Below are 22,693 nucleotides of genomic sequence, written 5' to 3'. Positions count from 1 at the left end.
AGTCCCCCAATGTACCGCTATCTGTCGAAATCCATGGACCTATAGCTGCAAAAAAGACGGCCAAATTTGCAGCTTGCTGCCCAGTATAAAAGAGGCTTCTGTCTCCACCCACCTCAACTGCCTGACTGTTTAGACACCACCCTTGTAACACTGAAGTGCATGCAGTGTGTGTAACCTTTAATGATGAATTAAAGAACCATTAACTTGTAATTTAAGATGGAAAAAGTTTAATTTTTACAATGTCCCACAGAACCCAGGTCACATATTTGCATAATCTGCCAAATCATTTTCATTCTATTCCAGAAAATGATCTTCCTGTTATGCAAATCCGTGTCCTTTCTTTACTAATCACAACATGCAGGAAAGCTATAGCTGAGTAACTGATCAAAAATCGACCATCCTGGTCAAGCCAATCAGAGCCTGAGTTTAACTATACCCAGATTGTGTCTGTGTGGACTGGGACAGGAGCTGGCTGCAGGTGAGGACCTGACAGGAGCAGGCTGATCCACCACAGTCCCAAGGGAGCCCCGTGGCTTGGAGACGGCGAGGTCTGAGCTGGGTGTGACTGAGTGCATGTGCTCATGGGGATGCAGGTGTGTGTGGTTGTGCTGCTGCACGGTGTGCCCACTGTCTCCTCTCACATGGGCCTGCTCCTCCACAACAGCAGCCTACAGCGGAGAAGAAAAGAGAAGAGGAAGAGTGTGGCTAACAGTTTCAACTTCTGATCTAAGGAAACGTCTGGAACTTTTAAGAAATGCCCTCTTAAAGCCTTCATAGTCTAGATGTCAGTAAGTGTACTGGGTGCATCACTGCAGGTGGAGCGGGTACCTGAGGTTCGTAGATCTCACACTCCACCTCAACAGCATTCCGATTTGGAAACGAGCTGTCCTTATTTCCAACAGAGGGTCTGATTTCAAACTGGTCCTCCATGGCCACATGTGTGCCCAAACAGAAGCCTCTATGCTGAGAGGAGAGACATCAAGAATGGTTGAGCCTGTGGTGACATCCAGTTCGGAGGCAAGAGAGATTGAGCAATAGAGTGAAGGAGTTTAAAAATGTAAATAAATGAGCAATTGAAGCCGAAAGGTCTCTTGGAAATCACACAGGAATGGACATGAAGGTGAGTATGAGAAAACATTTTTGAACATTCACTCATACAGCTTTTTTTTAAAAAAAACAAACATCTAAGGGCCCGGACACACCAAGCTGATGTCAAAGACCTAGCAGTGATGAAGGCCTCGTCTGTTGTGGCCTACAGCTCGTGTGTCTTGGCCAAAAAGCTGCACTTTAACACACCACACAAGTGGCAGTTAGCAGCCATAAATGAGAACATGAGAACTCTGGGTAGTCTGTAAACGTCATTCAAAAGCTGGAAAGCAAAGATCAGGACCGCAGCTACACACACACACACACACACACACACACGCACACACACACACAGCTGGTATGACACAGCGGCGTTTGCCGTTATTTTCTCATCACTCTCGCTGATATAGCCACCTCCAATCAAGAATATGTGTTGCAAGTAGCTCTGATGTAGATTGAGAGGAGAAAAATAAGGAGTAACTGCGCAAAATGGGGGACATCATGGCTCAGGTGGCCGGGTGTATTTTTCTGTTTCTCTTCTTTTGCATGAATTGGCTTAGCTGAACTGCCAATCATTCCCACCAACACTAACCCTTACTTTATTTCACATCGAACCATCAACTGTCTGGTGCTTCTTTTATACTTGTGTAGCCCAAGATTATACACAGTCCATGTGCTGGCTAAGTACAGTAAATCATGTATTATAACACATTTAAAGCAGAGCAAGGCATGGCAATTTTATTTCCATTGCATATTTCATACATCAAAGCAATGCAATGTAATTTAAAGGATACGATTACCGCAAAAATGAAAACATTGACAATTTCAAAGGCAAGAAACAGAATTTAAAATAAAATTGTGTGCAGTTTTGATTGAGAGATACCAAAAGATTCATTTATAAATAATACATATTAATAATAGATCATACATGTGTGTGTGTGACTCACAGCAAACTGACAGTCCATAGGTTTGCAGTTGCTCAGTTCACTGGCGTCTGTATTCCTTGAGCACACTGTCTCCACAATTGTGAACTCCACAAAGTAGGATGGACCAAAAACCCACTGAAAAAGGCACACAAAGACATACACACATGTGAGAGTATTACACAACTGTAAACTGCTCAATAAATGTGTAGCCTCAGGAGCACTAAAATCGATGATACCCAAAACCTACGCAAAACAAACATTCTTCGGCTGATCGCTTGATTATTATCATTATTATTTTTTTTAAAACCTGTGAACTGGCTCTTGTAATGTTCTCCAGAGTGAAGTAATTGGCCAGCCGGCTCTCTTCGTTTAACCTCTGCAGGGAGAGATTGGCCGTCTCCTTGACGACTGGCTCATTCAAGTTGTCGGCTGTGGGACAGTCGGGGCATTCAGCCACCACTAACGTGGCAGGAACTAAACAGGAGGGTTAACAGGAAGATCAGTGGAAACGATGCTAAGACACAGTGATTTAACTCAAGTACTACAGCTACACTTTCAGCTCTCTTCATCCCTCTCTTCCTTCTGGCAGTTTTATCTATCATAAAACATGTTTTTAAAAAGCTGATAGTATTTTGTCACTAACGGATATTTGCTCTCCGGCTGCAACTCTGCAAAATCACTCATGTATGACGTGTTTACTTGCCTTCAGGAGGTATTTCGGGACAGAGCATATATGGAGAGAAAATTCAATTTAAGTCAGCATCTTTAATTTCACACCTCACTAACATTTACAGAATCAAAGCGGTGAAGCGCCAACAACAACTTCTTTGACCGGGACTTTGAAAATGTTTTTTTGTGTTATCAAAGAAGAAGAAAGTCCAAATGAGTCCATCGATCTACCTTCACGTATTGCGCAGGCGTAGCTTTGAAGTTGGACTTCAGAGCCGATGGAGGCAGATACCTCACACTCTCCATACACCTGAAGGACAAAAACACACATTTTAGCATCAGAACCACATTTAAAAGTCAGGAGAGTTAAGCTGGCCCCTGGGTCAGGCTGAGTTCGTTGGAGCCAACCAAAAAGTTGATCTGGAGGAGTGATGGTACACCACCGTGTGGTACTTACTGGAACGCCACCAATATCTCTGACTTTACACTGTTTCCATGGTTTCCTGCTGGTGATGTGGCATTTGGTTTCCATGACATCAATGGTCAGTTTGTAGAATGACACACCTTTCTCCTGAACACACAGACACGCACATACACTATTATTACATCCTATTTTTTTGTAGTCTCTACAAGAAGTTCTGCTGGATTGGAGTGTGTTGCAAGACAGTAGGTTTTTTTTGGCATCTGTGTGTGTGTGTGTGTATGTGTGTGTGTGCATGTGTGCATTGTTCGCCCTCACCTTGTCAGGAGTGTGAGAGAGGTCGTACAGTCTGTTGAGGCTCAGGATGTATCCATCTGTCCGGTCCTGGCTGATCTGCTCCAGGGCCTCTTCTGCCACCCTCACAGCCTCAGGACTGTTGCAGCCTGGAGGGTCTGGACTGGCTCTCCCCTCCCACTGCAGCAAAGCCAGACACAGGACCAGCAGGTACACACTCATCCTCATCCTCAGACACACACACACACACATAAACACACTCACATGCACTGATCAGGCTAAATCAAAACTCTAATTAAAAAAAAAGCCTATCCTTGGTAGATAATTTAACATTCAGACCCACACAGGCCCTGTTCTGAAAGACCTATAATCGTAGATTTTCCAGACAGGGTTCGGACAGACGCATGAGAGACTGATGCCAGACTTTCCCCTCTCTCCCAAAAAAAGAGCAAACAGCTGCTATCTATTGCTCTGTAGGCCAATGGCTGACTCAGACCGAGTGAAGGGTCATAGTACACTGGGGAACAGTGGAAATTCAATTCAAGAAAAACGTATCAATAATTCAATTTCTTTAATGTGACACTGTTGTTGCAGAAAATGCTGCAAGAAACTCCATGGAGCAGAGCTGTTTCCATCTCGGTCTGTCAACATTTACAAAAGAAGTACAAGTTACAGTTGAAACAAATCAAACTGCAAATGACTGCAGCATGAACCATAAATATACAGCTTTCTTTAGGTGCTAGCACAGTCAGCTGCTTAACACATTTAAGTGCAAATGACTAATTCAAACAGATAACTGCACTACCACGAAGACTGAGCAGCTAATGGTGGAGCCCAAGATGTTTTAAAGAGGAGGGATGAAGCCAGTTTTCATACTTTTTTCCCTGTGGCACAGCAGTATAGGGGAGATAGTATCTTCGGTAACTTGGTTTCATTCAATCAGTCGGACAACAGTGACTGAGAATTTAACATTAGGGATTGAACAGCTTTTCATTTCTCAGCAACTCACAGTAGATACATTTCCTTGTAAGATGGTCGTCACATTTCTTTTTCTTAGTTTTTTTTGCTTGATATAGAATTTGGGTGAGCCTACAGAAGAACAGCAGAGTGAATTATGGTTTGCTTTAAATGGGCACTATGAAGTTTTGGAGAAGAAAGTCAAACTCAGAATTTTATTATTTACAATATTGATGAGGTACATATTTAAAATACTGAATAAACAAGACAATAAGGTCTCAAAAACACCATTTGAAGCTAGAAAGGAGGCAGGGTCCGCCACATATAAACATAGTTATTGAAATGCAAAATGTGTTGTCCTTTAAGGTCAGTTTCTTTATTCAGTTTGCTGAGAAGACGAAAAGCTTTCTCTTCTGATCTAAATGGCTTCCCCAAAACTACACAGTGCTCCTTTAAGACAGTTCTACTGATCTATTGATATTCTTTTTAGCTACGGCTCTGGTCTCCATAGAAGTATTAAAAGGTCAAATAAAAGCTGAATTAGCAATTGCATTTGGTCTATGTAACAATGTTAAGATGCTAAGTAGACTGGAGATCCTCATGTGATTTCAGTTGATGAAAAAAAGAAACCCTAAACCATCAGAAAAAAAATGCATGATCACTTGTTAGTACAAAAGTTACTTTATTGTACATTGAATTTCATTATGCTCTCACATGTTACTGGATCAATCAGCCTAATATTTTTTTCTTATCCACAGTTATGACTTTCTGTTCAAGGACCATGTTGTGTTTACAAAAAAAAAAAAACGATTCTGTTTTATTCCATCACAGACTGCTGATTCCTCACTGCTTGTACTCTTCTGGTTCACTTAAACAGCTAACAAGAGCTGCAGTTGCGGTGCGGCTACAGAACACAGATAAGCGCTGTTTGCAGAGTTCGACCAATACGTGTCCACAAAGATAATGTGCACCCACACAGACGGTGAGTGCACTGAGGTGATGTTTGTCTATCAGCAGGATCTAATAAACGCCTTTGGGCAGATTGCACCCAGTTGTCACAAAATCTGCACCAAATTTTAGACTCTGCAGTGCTCTGCAAGATTCAAATACTGATGTCTGCCAAGATCTTTCAGTCTTGGGCTTTTACATGACAACAGCCACAACTTTGAGTATACTAATCTGACCAAATGGACTTGAAATGTTGGAATCCCTATTTGTCTCGATTCTGGGGCTGCATCCTTCGAAGGCTGCATTGGAAGACTGAATATGTCACTGCAGCAAAAACGGGCTGTCCCATTTCCAAGCCTTCCTTTCCTGTGCCAACTGTTGAATCAAGCCCATTCTATCCCATGAGTCAGTGGTCACAGGTGACAGTTGGATTAGTTTTTCCTGAAAGACAACTATGGTGGACGTAATGGGAGTCTTATGATTGAACTTATTACCAAATCTATGAAACTAAGGAATAGACCTAAGATCTAAATTGTACTAAATCCTTTAAATCAAGTCTATATTCTATCAGGACATCCAAGTCAAGTCAATCTAAAATCTTTTGAACTCAAAATATTTACACATGATGAAAATGATGTGTTTAACTGAGACCATGCCATTTCAAATGCAACATAAGAACAAATATAATCTTCAGAGCCTGTGGCCCTGCAAGGCCTGATAGTTACCATCTTGCCTTTTTTGTGTTGAATTTAATCTGATGTTATTTAATGGTATTTTACCAAGTCAAACTTGATACTTGAATATTTCAAGTCTCAAATCAAATCAGTCGGGACAGATTGTTCATTGTAACTCAGCTCTGAAGTCAGCAGCTCTGAATTAATCATATTTAATCATCGCTAAAAGGTCTCATAGAGTTGATATGTGATTGTTCCACAAAATCACATTCAACAAAGCTACAGAAAACAAAATAAGTAAATCAATGTGACACTGTGTTTTATCATGGCTTAGTGAGTCTTACCTCAGGCTCATAGATCTCACACTGCACACTGGTCTCAGTATGACCGATAATGTTGAAGAGGGATGCCCTACAGAGGCCCTTGTGCTGCAGACAGAAGAACAAGGATTAAGAGAGGAGAAAGCATTAAAAACTCAAATAATAAACTGATTATTCTACTTCAAGCTGGAAGGATAGAAAAGTCTTTGATTTGATTATTTGTCAAATTTTTGGCCTTTTCTCTTCAGCCTGAACTCAGTAACAGTTTAGCCTTGTGTGAAGAGTTAATTTTTCTCTTTTCAACATGCAAAATAAATGTTAAAACAATCCTTTTCACTAAGTAAAATGTGAAAAAAAAATTGAAACCATAGCAATTTTGGTACAACTCACAGCAAACTCACAGGCCATCTGGGGACACTTTTCAGCCATCACTACCTCTGTGCTCTTGGGGCAGGTGGTCTCCTGGACGGTATACTCTATATACTCTATAACTATATACGTTTGCTCATTTCTATCTGGATACACATACACGGAGAGAAATGAAACTGTCGACAAAGGAACATGAATAACCATATCTCTGAATCAACATTGTCAAACCACCAAACACACAGCAGATGGGAGTTGGTCAGGAGGTGTGAGAGGGAAGCTGTGCATGTAGTTTTATTTTGACAATAATACATGGCACGCTTTTACTCTGACCAGAAAGATTTTTTTTTTTTTTTTATATCAATAATTTCCTTCTCAAAAGCCTTTGGGGCAGATAAATGGTTACAGCACATAGCCATATACCTGTCTGCATTTTCATTTGTCACCATCAAATAAATAGATAAATAAATGTAAAACAAATAATTTCAGCACAAACTGACCCTTTGTTTCTTGTGTTTCCACAAACACTGAAAAAACTTTTTTTTTTTTCAATGTTTGTCGAAGAGAAAAGATGCTAGTTATATTATTGCATTTATCCACAATTTATACAGTATGTCTCATGATATCTTGGACTTGTGGAAAACTTACTCCACTGGTAGCACGGGAGACTTTGAGCAGATCTTGTCGAACTTCTCCAGTGAGACGACACTGTCTTCTGAACCTCGGCGTTGTCAAAGGCGGTATGAGATGGACAGTCAGGACAGCTCTCACTCACCCTAGCTGCAGGAACTGAGCAGAGAAAAGATTTTAAGGATTTTAATGTGACAGATTTGTACTGCAACTGAAGTCCAGCTGAACAGCTTTGGAGGCGTTTCACCTTATCAGCAGTTTTTTTCATGTTCAAATATTTACTCAGTGACTGTGGGACAAGATGGCTTTTTTGATAACTTAATTTCAGATGATGATAACGTGAGTTCTTGCATTTGAATGTATTAATAGTATGTTTTTTCACCTGGTCTGATAACACAGTCATATTTCATAATTACACTCATAAATAACTCATAATGCATTTCAAATCTCAAACAGAAACTTTTCTTTGCTATACGTTTTGTCACAGTCAGTCATGTTTCTATGTAGTGTGCATGTTTTTTTTTTTATGATGTTTTGGTTTTGTGCTTGTTGTGCTTGCAGAGTTGCACTGAGAGCCTGGGCGGGGTTTCCCGTCACCGGGAGCTGCTGACACAAACACACACCTACCCCTGATTGGCAATCAGCACCCTGCTGAAAAGCCCTAGTCTTCATGCTACCTTCTGCCAGATGATTTTGTCTGTACCACATGGTACATGGCTCCTGCCAGTGCTAATCGCTTTAAGAGTTTTCTCTCATTGTTCTCTGTGTTCTCCATGAGATTGAACCTTGCTTTCTTTTGCCTTCAGTGATCCACCTTTCCAAATACCAGTGGCTCTGTTTCCAGTGACCCAGCTCTCAGCACCCCTGCAGCCAGCAGCCTTGCCCTGAGCTCTCCTGAGCCCCAGATGCTATGCTATCTACCAGCGCCACTGTGAGCTACCTCTTCTCCTCCTCCCCCTCCTCTCGGGCAGAGCCTTTCACTACTCTCACGTGCATAACCCCTGTGAAGCCTCAATATACCTCCTCTGAACTCTAATCCCTGCCTTGTTGTTTGCTTCTGGGTCATACTTTACCAACGTATTATAAAAGAATCATTTGCCCAACGATGGACCCAGCAGATCCGGAATCTCTCCACCTGGGGCCCAGCCCTCAAGGCATCCTCGTTGGAAAAGAAGAACACATGCTCCGGGAGGTAATGGAGTCTCCTCAGGCTTTATGCTCAAACATCTCAGCTCAGCCATCAACTTAAGCAGATTACCTCCCAGCCACCTGGACCCCCCCTCTGTGATACCTTCGACTGTGAGTAATCTACCTGTTGTTAACTCTGTTAACTCTCTTGTTTTTTTCCGAGAAGTATTTGTCAAACAGCCTACAGGATGATGTCACACTGCGGCGAGGGCTGTCCTGTCTTGGGTTTTCTGTTTTGTGAATTTAATGTTTTATTTTGAAAAGTAACTCTCCTCTCGTTTCAGGTCACTTGCCCTTCCTCTTGTGTCACCGGTCTGACGTCTCCCCTGATTCCTGATTGTTCCCACCTGTGCTCCCTCCCTGATGTGTATATAGTCTGTGTCTTCCCCTGTCTCGTTGCCAGAGTATTTCGTCTTATCGTGTACCTGCAGCCCTTGATTCACAGCCCAGCCACAGTCCTTCATCAAGTATTCTCGTTTGTGTTATTCTGATTTTCTGTATTCCTCTGAAGACGAGTGATTTTTGTTTTGTACTGTTTTTGGTCAGCTTGTTTCTTAAGCTAGTTTAAGTTTGCATAGCGTCTTTGCTTTTCCTCCTTGTGAGAGATTTTTGTTTATAGATTTATAGCTCAGAGCAGCGTAGTTTAAGTTTGTAGCCTTTTGCTTTTTCCTCCTGGTGAGCGACTTTCCTTTGCTTAAATTTCATAGTATAATTCTTCTTAGATCAGTGTAGTTATTGCTGTTTGTTTTTTCTCCCTTAAGAGGGATTTTTGTGTATTTTATTGCCAGGTGTGTTCCTGACTTTTTTGATTCTTAGTTCCCTGTCTATTTGACGAGGATAGATTTCATAGCCAAATTGTTTGTCACTCATTCTGAAGAAGATACTCAAGACTTTCAGAATAAAAGTCTGTCTAAACGGTTCTACTTCTGCATCCGAGTCCTCCTTTTTGCCCAGGCCTGACAGATGAGTTAACCTCTAGAGAAGAGCCAGCTTCCCTAGAAGAATTAATAACCCTGGTCATATGGTTGAATAATTGTCTTGGAGAGAGACGGAGGGAGAGAGCTTGCACCAGTCATAGACTATCTGGATTCCTCGCCTCTTGTCCAGCTATGCCAAAAGGTCTGGCTCACAGATAAAAGAGGGCACATTGGTTAGCCAGGTTTACTCCATTTCCAGCTGTCTTGTTTGCATAAATCTTCCTGCATCCCTCTAGTGGTCACGTGAGTCTTTTCCCATTCATGTATTTGTGGATTCCGGAATCTGAATCTAAATCTGCCCTGGTTGAACAAGCACTTATCCCTATTGAAGCTCTTGGCGTCCCCAAGATGGTAAACGTTTTGGATGACCTTAACCATCTCTGGTAACCATCGTGAGCTCCTCCAGCTGTCTGCATCCCCTCACCGACTTCACCGGTGGTACTGGGTCTCCCCTGGCTCATTACATAACCCTCACATAGACTGGTCGGCAGCCTTCATTCTCAGCTGAAGCAACTTCTGTCACTCCTGCTGCCTCCATTCCGCTGCCAAACCTGCCATAGTATCTGCCACTGTCCTTTCTAAGCCTCCTGACCTGTCCCTACTGCCACCAGTGTACCATTAACTGGCTCGAGTTTTAGATATAGAACTAGCCCTGTCTGTGCCACCTCACCGCCCATATGACTGTGCTATCAATCTTCTCCCTGGTGTTCCTCTCCCCTCCAGTCGCCTATCACGGTGAAGAATGAATACCCTCTTCCTCTGATTGATTCCGTCCCTCAAGCCACTGTGTCAAGCAAGGATCTTTACGTAGCTGGACCTTGTTAATGGCCACCACCATCTTGTCGCATTTGGGAAGGCGACGAGTGGAGGACAGCGTTTAACCATCCCCTTGGTCACATTGCATATCAGATTATGCCTTTTGGCCCTAATAATGCCTAAGCTATATTTCAAGCCCTGATTGACATACTCCATGACATGTTGAACAATTTCATTTTCTAATTGGACGAAATACGCAAGTGAGATTGGTGCTTCAGAGACTCCTGGAGAATAAGATGTTTGTTAAGCCAGATAAGTATAATTTCCATTCCACTGAAGTCAATTTCCTGGGATCTGTGGTAGCCTAGGGGAGGCTTCAGCCTGATCCCACAAGATCCGGGCGGTGAAGGAGTGGCCCACACCTTCTCCATGTAAGAAGCTGTTACTTTTTCTGGGGTTGGCCTTCTTCTACTGAAGGTTCACCTGCAAGTACACCCGAGTCGTGGCCTCAACCCCCTCTCCATTAACCTGGTCTCCCTGAGCCGACGCAGCCTTCAAGAGACTGAAGGCATTATTCACCAGTGCCCCCATTTCTCAGCATTCTGGCCCAGCTCGTCACTTTGTGGTAGAGGTGGATGCCTTGGGTTCCAGCAAGGGGGCCATACTCTCCCAGCGCCATCCTTCTGCACACAAGTTCCATCCCTGTGCTTTTTGCGTTCGGCGTTTCTCTCCAGCAGAGAGTAATTATGACGTTAGAAACCAGGAGTTTTTTGCAGTTGTCTTGGCTCTTCAGGAATGGCGACATTGGCTGGAGGGTACCCAGGAGCCGTTCCTCATTTGGACTGACCACAAGAACCTGTCTTACCTTCACTCTTCCAGAAGGCTCAACTCCCACCAGGCTTACTGTTCCTTATTCCTAAGCCGCTTCAGCTGGACTCTCTCATACCGACCAGGCTCCCGTAATGGAAAACCAGATGATCTATCTCGCCTCTTCTCCCCTGCTTATCATTGTGTGGAAGACTCAACGCATTTACCTTGACCCTGGTACATCTTCCCCCTAACCGCCTGTTTGTGCCGGAGGAGGTTCATTCTCAGGTGTTACAATGCTCCGGCGTTGATTCACTTCTGGATGAAGTATCAAAGGTGCAGTATTGGTATACGTGGAGAAGCATCTGTCCTCCCACCTGTCCTACCAACTCTTCGTCACATTTCTGCCCGAAAAAACAGCGTCTGTCACCGGCAAAAAAACTTTAACTCACCAAGGGTTGGTGTTGGAAATAAATCTCATAAGTCATCATCACAACCAGTGTTGTGCCTGAGCGCATTCAATGAATGATTGTCATGAACTTGTTCATAACGTGGTTGAACATCAACTGAACGTACTGTATTTCTACTTGATGAATGTTATTGTGAACGCGTTCATTCTGGCATTTGTGAACGGCGCTCTCCCAAAGTTTGACTTTGTTCAAGAGAGTGCCAGATTTCCATAGAGCCTTCCAGGCGAAAACTGGCTAAAACACACCGTAATTAGGCCTTAATATGTAGCGGGAAATCACCCAATCTGGCAACACCAGCCCCCACAGAATCGCACCATTGCGTGCATCATCAAAATGCGAAGCATGGAGGCAAAAACAAATGAAGGCTGCAGCACTACCTCAGACTCTGCCTTAGAGGTGGGTAAAAATATCAATTCATCAGTGCATTGCAATATATTTTTTCTCAATTCAATATTGATTCAGAAAATGTTCTCAAACGATTCAGGCAAGCAGCACCCCCAACCACCCGCTGTCCCTCGCCGGATCGCTCTCGGTCCCCGGCTCCAGCAGCTGGAAACGCCTCACTCTCGACTTTGCTCGAGGGTCGGGGGTTGATGCGCCGCGGAAACACTGTCGGAGCTCCTGAGGCAGGTAGCCGGGGAGATGTCTGACGCATCGCTCTTTCGGAGACTGTGAACTCCCAGCGCAGCTGGTCTCACCCTGGCTGCTGCACCATGCGCCCACTGGTAGCACTCTCCTCCAGGGAGAGAGTGGGGTTCAGTGTCAATTTTTTACCCCCTCGCGGTTATGTCTATGTTTATGTCAGACAAAAATGTACCATGCAGTCCCAGAAACAATGGCACTTTCTCAGCTTAACTATGGTTGCACTATTTTATAACTAAACACATCGTGTGCCTTTGTTTACATTTCAGACTAGAACTTCCTAGAGGAAAATTTTATAATTTAAGATTTAAGATTACTTTTTAAAATTATCAACAGGTACTCTAATGAATTATTTGTTTATTACAAGTTATTACTAAATCAATATAGAAGCATTTAAATCAATATTGAAACTAATTGCGACCTAAAGGATCGAAATCAAATCGATTCGTGAGGTTTTTAACAATACCCAGCCCTACTCTGCCTCCACCATTAATATGGCATCTTTGCATGATTACTTAAAACAATTTAATGAGAAGGTCGGTGATGATCAAGGTGGGAAAAACCGGACCTTTTTGTGTTAATTTTGCCCGCCAGGTTTCCAGAAGCAACTCCGTACATCAACAACAGCAAACTTGAAATGGCACACTGAACTAAAGCACCCGGCTAGCCTTTCAAGATATGTGCGAGTGAATAAAAAATCAACAGACACGGCAACAGCGAGCCAAAACAGATCCTCTACCACCCAAATCACATCAAGGGCGCACAGTAGCGGCTTCGCTGTCTTCATCTCCCAGCCGCAGCTGGACAACCTGGTTTTGCAGTATACTGTCGGAGACCTGCAGTTTCAGTGATTAAATGCGGAGGGATACGGAGAGTTAAGTTTTGTTTTTATCGAAAGTAAACCTCTCGTCCAGCAACTGGGCCTCGAGCTGTATTTCGCTGCTCGCAGATCACCTGTTGCCCAGTTGCACAAATGCGTAGGGATACGGAGGTTCTACGTTTGAGAAAATGTAGTGCCAAAAGAAAGGCCGGTCTGACAGCGATGTGAAGCGGTGTGAATTTTCCCTATACAATGTACACTTGAACTGATATAGATTTTTTAAGGTGAGCTTTGTTTTAGGTGGTTAATTTAGCTTTTTATCTGGACCCCATTCACTGCAGTACAAAGCTGAGTGTCTGGGCTGGAGCGGCTCTCTACTTCTCCAAACTGAGGCTGCGCTGATCGGTGATTACGGTGGGAAACAGACCGACTATAGAAATGTACTTTATTTGACCCCACTTCAAAAAACCCAAACTATCCCTTTAAGTAAAATTTTGGATGCAGGACTTCATACTCAGTCCTTGTCCTTCCGGGAAGGATCTGGGTACTTCCACCATTATAAATTACCCTAGAAAATTGCCACACAATCAATTACTTTTGAATGACTTATTTGTTGAATGTCTAATGGCAACTCTTGTGTTTGTCAGATGTCTGTATTAGTGCAATGTTTATGTAGTAAACAAAGTAATGGTGTGGAAGTCTGAGATGTGGATCAGCGGCAAAGTTTTGTGTCTCACTTCACCCTCAATTTTGTTGCGAGGATAAGAAGTCTAGGTGCCTTTTTTTAGTTTGTCATGTTCTTGTTTGTGTGATTCATCTCCTAATCCAGATGTTCTCTTGTATACATAGACAGAAGACAGGGCACACAACACTCTGAATATGTTTAAATTAAAATAAACACATAGATATTATCAGGAAAAGGCCTGTTCAAATAGACTTTTTTTAATGTATTTTATCCAGTTGACCATCAGCAATTTAATAACACAGCCACTTCATTATTATTATTATTATGAAATTATTGTTGTAAGAAAATGATTCTGTCTGTCTTATTTGCATAAAACGTGTTAAAGATTATTCCCTGGATATTATTAACAGTAGTGAAATGAATAACTAATAGAAAAACACTAGATGAGTATATTTGTGGAATCTTTAATGACTTTGCACAGTCAAGCACAGTACATACAAACATAAAACCTTTATGTCTGCGAGGTTGATTGCACAGTACTACAATCTGTGTGGTTGATGGAGGTTTCCACCTAACCCTAACCCGGGAAGCAGTCAAATTGTGTTGCATCGTGTCAGGTGCAGATCTATTCAACTTCTTGTCTTCACTATACTTCAGTCTTTGTCTTTGCGTGAGTTTTTTTTTTAAAAACACGTTCAGTTGCTAAGTGAGTTCCAGGTGCCTCTTCATGCAGTTTGCTTGAACATGGGGTCCTCAGCGAAGACTTTCTCCACCAGGCTGGTTCCTTCCGCTGCTGGGGGGCACTGGGCTGAGACGGTGGTGGGGAAGGCCTCGATGGTGGGTTCCATCTTTCCAGGGATCTGGGGGTCGGGCTTCAGGGGCAGGGTGACTCCCACTTCAGGGCCACCGGCGGGGACATCGGGGAAGGAGGGCAGGGTCATGGGTCGGTCCATAGCGGGCAGCATCCTCACCATGCCCTCTGGGTGGTCGTGGGCTGTTTTCTCGTGGTCATGGTCGTGGTGATGGTGGTGGTGCTCATGCTCGTGCAGGTGAGCGTGCTTGTGCTCGTGGTCGAGGGCGAGCTCGTGGTCGTGGTCGTGGGTGTGCTCGCTGTCGGCGTGCTTGTAGTCGTGGTGTTGGTTGGGCAGGTCGCCGCTGTGGTTGTGTGCCTTGGCGTGATGAGCGTGCACGTGATCGTGACCGTGCCCGTGGTCATGGGAGTGGGCGTGAGCGTGACTGTGGCTGCCGCCCTCATGGTCGTGTGTGTGGTGGTGATCGCTGTTGTCAGCGTGCTTCGCAGTTTGGTCGTGATGAGCGTGGGCCTTGGTGTGGTCGTGTACATGGTCATGTGAGTGTGTCTGGTCAGCGGCGTGTGCATGGTCATGGTCGTGGTCGTGTGTGTGTGTGGCATTGTGGCTGTGGTCGGTCTCTCCGCCCAACAAGTGCAGCTTCTTCTGTGCCTCTGCAGCCTGGAGAGCACAAAGATAATTTAGTGATGTTCAAAACAGAACAGCTTGGGTCAAAAGGTAGAATTTAAGATGTGCGCGTCCTCTAATACATTCACTGTGATAATAAACAATGAAGACATGATGAGAATGCCGTCTCTGAGTCTGTCAAGTCTCAAGTCTTTTAGAGCAAGTTGTGAAGGATAATTCTTCTCCTCTTCTCTCATTTTGTAAGATTGTTCTATGATAACATTGTTATCACTAAAGTAATTACAGATAGAATCACTTTATGGGGCTTTATGTTACATTTGTGGCACATTACATTTGCAATTGCATATTAGTCTGGAGTTATTATTTCATTTTAGATTAATGTGTGCATAATAACCCAATCAGAGCAATATGTGTGATGTAGCTGGTCCGTTTTCGTGCACGAACAAATGGCGCCTGTTCACAAATTGTTGTATCACAGCTGAACGGTACTCTGAAATATGTTTCTGAAATCCTTCCAGGCAATAAAAAATAAGCAATGCAGAAACATAATCTTCATTCATATCTGATCAGCACTGCCTGGATTGCGCTGTGGACTGACCTACAACCAAACAGAGCAGTGATGTAACAAGCGACGCTCCTCTGTCAGTTAACATCAGACCAGCCCCATGTTAGATAAACTATTGTGACTGGCCGGATATGAACCAGATGGTTGGATTGTAAACCTGCGTAATGGGAGACTAGTGACTGAACTTATTACCAAATGTATGACACTAAGGGATAAACCTAATATCTAAATTGTATTAAATCTTCAAAGTCTAAAGTCTTTCAGGACATCCAAGTCAAGTCAATCTTTAAACCACATCTTTTTAACTGAATGATTCAAAATATTTACACATGGGGAAAATTGAGATCATGCCATTTCAAAGCAATACAAGAGAAAATGTAATCTTCAGAGTCTGTCGCCCTGTAAGGCCTGCTTACTCTCTTTCCTTTTTAAAATATGTTTAAAGTTCTGTTATTTTATCAAATCAGACTTGATCAATATAAAATCAGATCGGCCGGGACAGATTGTTCTTTTTACTCAACTCTAAGTCTGAAGTCAGCAGCTCTGAATTAATCATGTTTAATCATTGCTATTATTGAGGTATGACAAATTTGATGTGTGATTGTTCCCGTTACCACAGAATCACAATAAACAAAGCTACAGAAAACAAAATAGTTAAATCAATGCGACACTGTGTCTCATCATGGCTTAGTGAGTCTTACCTCTGGCTCATAGATCTCACACTCCACACTGGTCTCAGCATCACGGGTGGGAGAGTAGAATAGGGATGCCTTACAGAAGCCCTTGTGCTGAGGAGATAAGAACAAGAAGGAACAGGTAAGAGAGGAGAAAGCGTTAAAAACTCAAGAAATAACCTGATTATTCTACCTCAAACTGGAAGGATAGAAAAGAGGTTATTTGTCTCATTTTATTTGGCCTCTTCTCTTCAGCTTGTTTTCAGTGACAGTATAGCGTTGTTTAATACATACAGTACATACAAGAGTTACTTTGTCTCCTTTCAACATGCAAAATGAATATTGAAAACAATCCTTTTAACTAACTCAAATGTTCAAAAAAACCTGTGAAAATATAGCAATTTGGCACAACTCACAGCGAACTCGCAGGACATGTGGGGGCACTTGTCAGCCGTCACTGCTTCTGTGCTCTTGGGGCAGGTGGTCTCCTGGATGGTATACTCTGCGTTGTAATACATACTCATGGCCATCTGGATACGCATACATGGAAATAAATGAACTGTTAACAAAGGAATATGCATAATCTTATCTTTGATTCGACATCTTCAAACCATCAAACACACATCAGATGGGAGTCGCTCAGGAGGTTCGTGAGGTTAGTTATATGTAGAAAATATTACATGGCAAGCTTTTGCATTAACCAGAGAGATTTTTCTGATTTGCATCAATAACTGACATAAAGCCAAAATAAGGTACTTTCATACTTTTGTGGGAGAAAAATCTATGGCCCAGAACTCTCTGGCACTCTCTGGATTTTGTAGGTACCCTGTGTAAAGGTTAGGCCCGATAACGTTTGGATGAGGGCATAGTGACGTCTCATGTATGACTTTATATCTCTGATGGTCTTTGCAAACTTAGCAGTTCGAAACTGCTGTAGTTATGTTTACAAAACGGATCTCTGACAAACCAAGGCTGTTGTTTATGTAAAGCCATAGCACGGCCTTGACCGATCTGCTGTAGGCAGACTGTCTCCCACGTTCCTGAGCCTCGGGGATATAACCTGAAACTAGAGAAGGTTGGGGAGGATTGACTTGACAATCCACTATGCATACAGTTGTGCTGTTATTTTGTTCCTCCTTGATCGAGCTTGTATAAACTACTTCAGCGTAAGTCATCGCTGTCTCTAAATCTTCTTCATCTCTCCTGAATGATCAGACAAGCGGAAATTCCACAACACCTTTGGGGCATATGAATGGTCACAGCGCATAGCCACATATCTGTCTGCCTCTTCATTTGTCACTATCAAATACATAAATAAATAAATGCAAGAAAAGAAATCATTTCGGCACAAACTGACTCTTTTTTTTGTAGTTATTTCTCAGAAAGTGTGGACCTGCTGTGTTTCGTTTGCTCACCCACAACAACAACAAGTTTTACAACAAGTTTTTTTCAGCGTTCACGGAAGAGAAATTATGCTAGTTATATTATTGCATTTATCCCCAATGAATTAGTCTGTGAAGGGTTAAAATATATTTGTAAGCGTTTGGAAAAAACACTGCAATTCATGGCATTGAGAGGATACAGAAGAGGTATGTCCCTTGATATCTTGGACATGTGGAAAACTTACCCCCATGGTAGCACGGGAGATTTTCAGCAGAGAGAAGTGATTGGCCAGCCCGCTCTCCTTGTTGAACTTCTCCAGTGAGAGAGACACTGCCTTCTGAACCTCGGCGTTGTCAAAGGCGACATGAGATGGACAGTCAGGACAGGTCTCACTCACCCTAGCTGCAGGAACTGAGCAGAGAAAAACGGTTTTAAATGTGACAGATTTGTACTGCAACTGAAGTCCAGCTGAAGAGCTTTGGAAGTCGTTTCACCTTATCAGCAGAATTGTTTAATGTCCAAATATTTACTCGGTGACTGTGGGACAAGATGTCTTTTTTGATAACTTAACTTTTTACTTTTCAGATAATAGTAACGTGAGTTCTTGTATTTGAATTTATTAACAGTGTGTTTGTTTGTTTTTACCTGGTCTGATAACACAGTCATATTTGTAGAGACGCACCACTCTTTGCACTCGGTTGATGAAGATGGCAGCTTTGCACTGTCCATAAACCTGCACAGACCAACACAATTATAAGCACAGGGGATATTTAAGTGTGCTGCACAAATACAAATAAATAAGACTTACATGGAAGAACAGGAATGTTATTTTACATTATTATCATTATTATATTATAAGTAATGATATGAAAACAGGAGACGTAAGCGTAGAAAACATAAAGTTAGCATTTATAAAATATCAATGTGGACTAAACCTCTATACGAGAGTGTGTGTTAGCTTGTGTTTTCTTACCGGTGTATCGTGGACGGGACGAGCCTCACAGCTCTTATAGTCCTTCCTGCTGAGAACGCTGCAGTTGGTCTCAACAACATCCAGAGTCAGGTAGAAAACTGCGCCGTTCTCATCCTGTGACACACACATACAGAATGTACATACATCAGGAAATGATCAAGCTATTATTGCAGTCAGTCACATCCTGATGGATATTGTATCCTCATTTCATTGTGTGTTGGTAAAAACGACTGATGATGAATGAAACTTTCACTATCGGCGGTTACTCTTCCAATAATCCCTGGTATCTCCTGATCAGAACAGTCTTAAATGTTTGATTTCTGATTCATAATTACACTCATCATTACACTCATTAGGATACTGATGAGCTATAGCTATAGAATTGCTATAGCTATCATATATCACTAATTAGTTTCTTGCATTGTGTTCAGGGTCACACAGTCTTCCTAAAGCTGCAAAAACACACTTTGTATTTGTTGTTGCTGTAATTTCATGCAAACAGCAGTTTCTCTACAGGTAAACACTTGTAGTTGGTCAGTAGCAGAAAAAGAACGAGTGTGGGTTTCAGTGGAGAGTCTTGAGACTGTGGCCTTCAAAACCTATTTATTAAAATAATCTTTTACTCATATGCTTAATTGTAGATAAACACTTCAGACTGTTTTTTAAAAAGTAACCAAAAGTCATACTTAGTCATAAGTGAAGATATTGTGTGAAACATTTTTTTTTATAGTGGTAATAGTGAGACTCACCCATATTATTTGGGAATTGGTCTTTAAGAATATTATATTAAATGAAACAATTAATTCATTTAAGCACCAAAAGCACAAGTGAAAGTAAATGACCACATACTTACATTATATTATTAAGATCATTATTATTATTTCTGTTACTATTAGTATTATCTGATCTATATTTTAACCATTATTCTGATTATTGGAGTCAGTCTATTGTTTTTTATCTGCATTTATCTGGTCAGAAGTTAATTCAAAAATATGCTGCTTTGGCTCTGCAGCCTGCAAATGGCAGAGTAACTAGTAAAGTTATCAAAATAAATGCAATGGAGTAAAAAGTACAACGTGGGGTTTCTTTTATGGATCTATTAGAAATCTCTTTGTGATGGTGTTTGTCTATCTCCAGATCTCAGCAGAGGAAAGATAAAGTGGTCTGACAGATCTAGATTGTACCACCACACTGAGAATTAAGTGTTCCTGTAATCATTCTGAGCTGCCCTCCTTTTAACTTAAATCCTTAATTCTACATTTTTGTTGGAAACATATCCTTACTCTACAGGGAAACAATACTGCAGCAAGAATATTAAATGAACACTGTAGCGGCGTTCAGTGTCGTGACTCACATGTTTGGTAATGTGGACATTGGACAGGCGGTGGAGGCCGAGCACGTATCCCTCCTGCCGGTCCTGGTTGATCTTGTTGAGAGCCTGTTGTGCAGCACCCTTCGCCTGGGCATCTTCACATGACCCCTGCTGCATGCCATCCTGCTCCACTGGTGCACCGTGGACGTGCATGCAGCCCAACGCCAACAGCAGCGATAACAGGACACTATGCTTCATGGTGAAGACCTGGGATGCACACAGTTACTCAGGCTGATAAGAGAGATGCTTAGAGAGGGGTAGGGTCACCTTTTATATCCTGCTGCTGTCTACTCTAGGCACGCCCACTCTCTCTCTCTCTCTCTCTCTCTCTCTCTCTCTCTCTCTCTCTCTCACTCTCTCTGTGTCTCTGTCTCTCTCTCTCTCACACACACAAACACACAAAAACACACACTCAATCACCAAGTCACTGTCCTTGTCATCTTAGGTAAACATAACCATTGACCTGCACCCCCTCCCAAAACACTCGGTCATATCAAGGAATGCTGAATCAGTTCATTTATCAGCGTTAATCAGAAGGGAGACAGTCAACCCCGCAGTCTCACTCATCTCTCAGGGATCAATAAGGAGTGGGCTGGAAGTTGCCTGATCCACTTTTGTGCTAAATCCATACACAGCAGTGATAACGTAGAAGTTAAACAATGATCTCAATCAGACTGAGGTCCATTCAACATATTACTAATTCGACAACAAACAGTACCACCTGACCAAAGCAGCATCAGGTCACCACTGTCATCATAAAATGCAGCTGACGTGGGCTAGTGATTTTAAAGGGGTCAACCGGTCAATACTGGATGGTCATCATAAAATTGCGAAAGTCTTGAAATGTATATGCCTTCGGTTGGTGATGGTTTGATCATAGCTTGGGTTAAAATGATCACTTTATTAAGATCTGGGATTACCATCAAGACACGACCACTGGAAACAAGCAGCCCAGGCTAAGTATTCTCACTTCTCGTTGACGCTACATGTCTCAATAGCTGCTATAGTGGAGTTTACTAGCTATGATTAAGCTACAGCAGTTACATGGATATACTTTATAGCTACAATTGAACCTTAATCTATAAATACCCCTTTAGAGTAAGTCACCAGAAGTTTCAGTAGCAAGACCGCACATACTGCAGGTAAGTAGAAAGCAGCAGATCATAGACCTCATCAGACTACATCCAGAAGACTTTAAACTTGCTTTAAAAAGTGCTAAGTAACAACATTCTGAGTTTGATAAGTCATTCATTTTCTAGAGCTGATGATGGAAGTTCCTCATCAAGTTGGACGTCTCACTTCTCTCACATTTCAGTTGAGAGTTGCACATGCCGAGCACCAATCAGGCAGCTGGCAAGTACTGACATAGAAGCCATTGACAACAGCTTCTCTTTCAAACTCTGCTGACTGAACAATGTTTGTGCGCTGCTTGAATGGAGAAGGATGGAAGAGCATGAGCTTTTCATCACAGCTGATGGGAACTGGAGCCATGTGTCATTTGACAGTGGGAGGGAACGCTGATAGTACATATTTTACATTACAGACAAAGAGCCAGATGCAAGTGGGTGTTGGAGAGTTATTAGGCCAGTTTGAAAGGGATTTATGTGTCTTTGAAGGCAATTTAAAACCTAAACTAAAGTGTCTGTAGTTGGCCATTTGGGAGTAAGACTCAAGAATCAACCGTCTTTATACAGAATCTCTTTAAAAGTTACATCGTGCTGCTTTAAGTAGAATTTTGGATGCAGGGCTTCACTGATGCTCAGTTATTTCCTTCAGGGAAGGATCTGAGTACTTCTTCCAATGTTATATATTACCCTGGAAAATCGCTACACAAACCATTCGATTTTGAATGACTTATCTGTTAAACGCCAATGGCAACTCTCGTTTGTCAAGTGTCTGTAGTAGTGCAATGTTTATGTAATAAACAAAGTAATGGTGTGGAAGACTGAGATGTGGATCAGCGGCCAAGTTTTGTGTCTCATTTCACCTTCGATTTTGTTTAATTTGATCACACTCTTTCCGTTTTCTTCTTAATCAAGCCCTTACAATGGCTTAGGTTAGGGCTGGGCGATATGGCCAATCATGATATGTTTTTTTATGTCAATCGATGTCGATAATTATCATGATATATATTTAACAAGAGTGATAATGTTGAATTTACAGTTTTAAGAGTATTCTCCTTAGGGTAGAACGTCAAACAAACCAGAAGGTTAATTATGGTTTACAAAATACAATTATTTATTGCCAGAATGACAAAGGTGACAAACATTCAACAGAACCAACCAGCCAAGGAGGGGGAGGGGCCAGAAACATGCATCAAAATTATTCATTTGTGTCTCTGCTGTGCGATTAGCTGAAAATGATCAAGATCCTTTTATCGCCCAGCACTAGCTTAGGCAGCCATGAGCAGATACCTTAAGATTAAGTATTTGGACAATAATGACTGAATGTTAACCAGAGTTTGGACAGAATCAGCAGCATGACTTTAGACTATCTATAGGGGGCTGTTTGGATTAAGTGTGCAGATATAAGGAGAAGTCATGCTTCAGCACGTTACTTTGACCCAAAACAATTCTGAAGTTTTTTTGGTCCTCACAGATCAGCAGCTGCACTCTGAGGTAAGAGACTCCTCTTTTTTTGCTGTAGGTGAAGTT

The 22,693-nt window shown here is 42.2% G+C and overlaps 1 protein-coding gene across 2 annotated transcripts; it reads right to left on the bottom strand.

Moving 5' to 3' along the window:
• Nucleotides 1-204: 204 nt before the first annotated feature.
• On the bottom strand, nucleotides 205-20,294 carry fetub (fetuin B). Of its 2 annotated transcripts, XM_030433946.1 has the most exons (14): nucleotides 20,022-20,294; nucleotides 18,668-18,781; nucleotides 18,340-18,427; nucleotides 17,939-18,105; nucleotides 16,800-16,841; nucleotides 6,686-6,757; nucleotides 6,320-6,403; nucleotides 3,421-3,576; nucleotides 3,139-3,252; nucleotides 2,913-2,991; nucleotides 2,320-2,486; nucleotides 2,034-2,147; nucleotides 829-963; nucleotides 205-668 (listed from the first exon to the last, which is right to left on the bottom strand). In XM_030433946.1, exons 1-14 carry the CDS (start codon nucleotides 20,235-20,237, stop codon nucleotides 414-416), a joined length of 1,803 nt encoding a protein of 600 aa, XP_030289806.1. In that variant the 5' UTR covers nucleotides 20,238-20,294; the 3' UTR covers nucleotides 205-413. The 2 variants fall into 2 exon arrangements, with proteins under 2 accessions (XP_030289806.1, XP_030289807.1); XM_030433947.1 differs by lacking the exons at nucleotides 205-668; nucleotides 829-963; nucleotides 2,034-2,147; ... (4 more) ...; nucleotides 6,320-6,403; nucleotides 6,686-6,757 and adding exons at nucleotides 14,085-15,105; nucleotides 16,339-16,425 and having other exon boundaries at nucleotides 16,728-16,841; nucleotides 20,022-20,288.
• Between the last annotated feature and the right edge of the window lie 2,399 nt (nucleotides 20,295-22,693).

The sequence above is a fragment of the Sparus aurata genome, chromosome 11 (assembly GCF_900880675.1).
Source record: "Sparus aurata chromosome 11, fSpaAur1.1, whole genome shotgun sequence".
NCBI classification, from domain to species: domain Eukaryota; kingdom Metazoa; phylum Chordata; class Actinopteri; order Spariformes; family Sparidae; genus Sparus; species Sparus aurata.
This window is presented reverse-complemented; position numbering and strand designations above follow the sequence as displayed.

Bases quoted from the DNA above. Each gene is read 5' to 3' on its own strand.
- fetub (XM_030433946.1), bottom strand. From the start codon at position 20,237: ATGAAGCATAGTGTCCTGTTATCGCTGCTGTTGGCGTTGGGCTGCATG. The intron at 2,487-2,912 runs GTAGATCGATGG...CCTCCTGTTTAG, and splicing joins CGCCTGCGCAATACGTGAAG to TTCCTGCCACGTTAGTGGTG. The intron at 2,148-2,319 runs GTTTTAAAAAAA...TGCCTTTTTCAG, and splicing joins TTACAAGAGCCAGTTCACAG to TGGGTTTTTGGTCCATCCTA.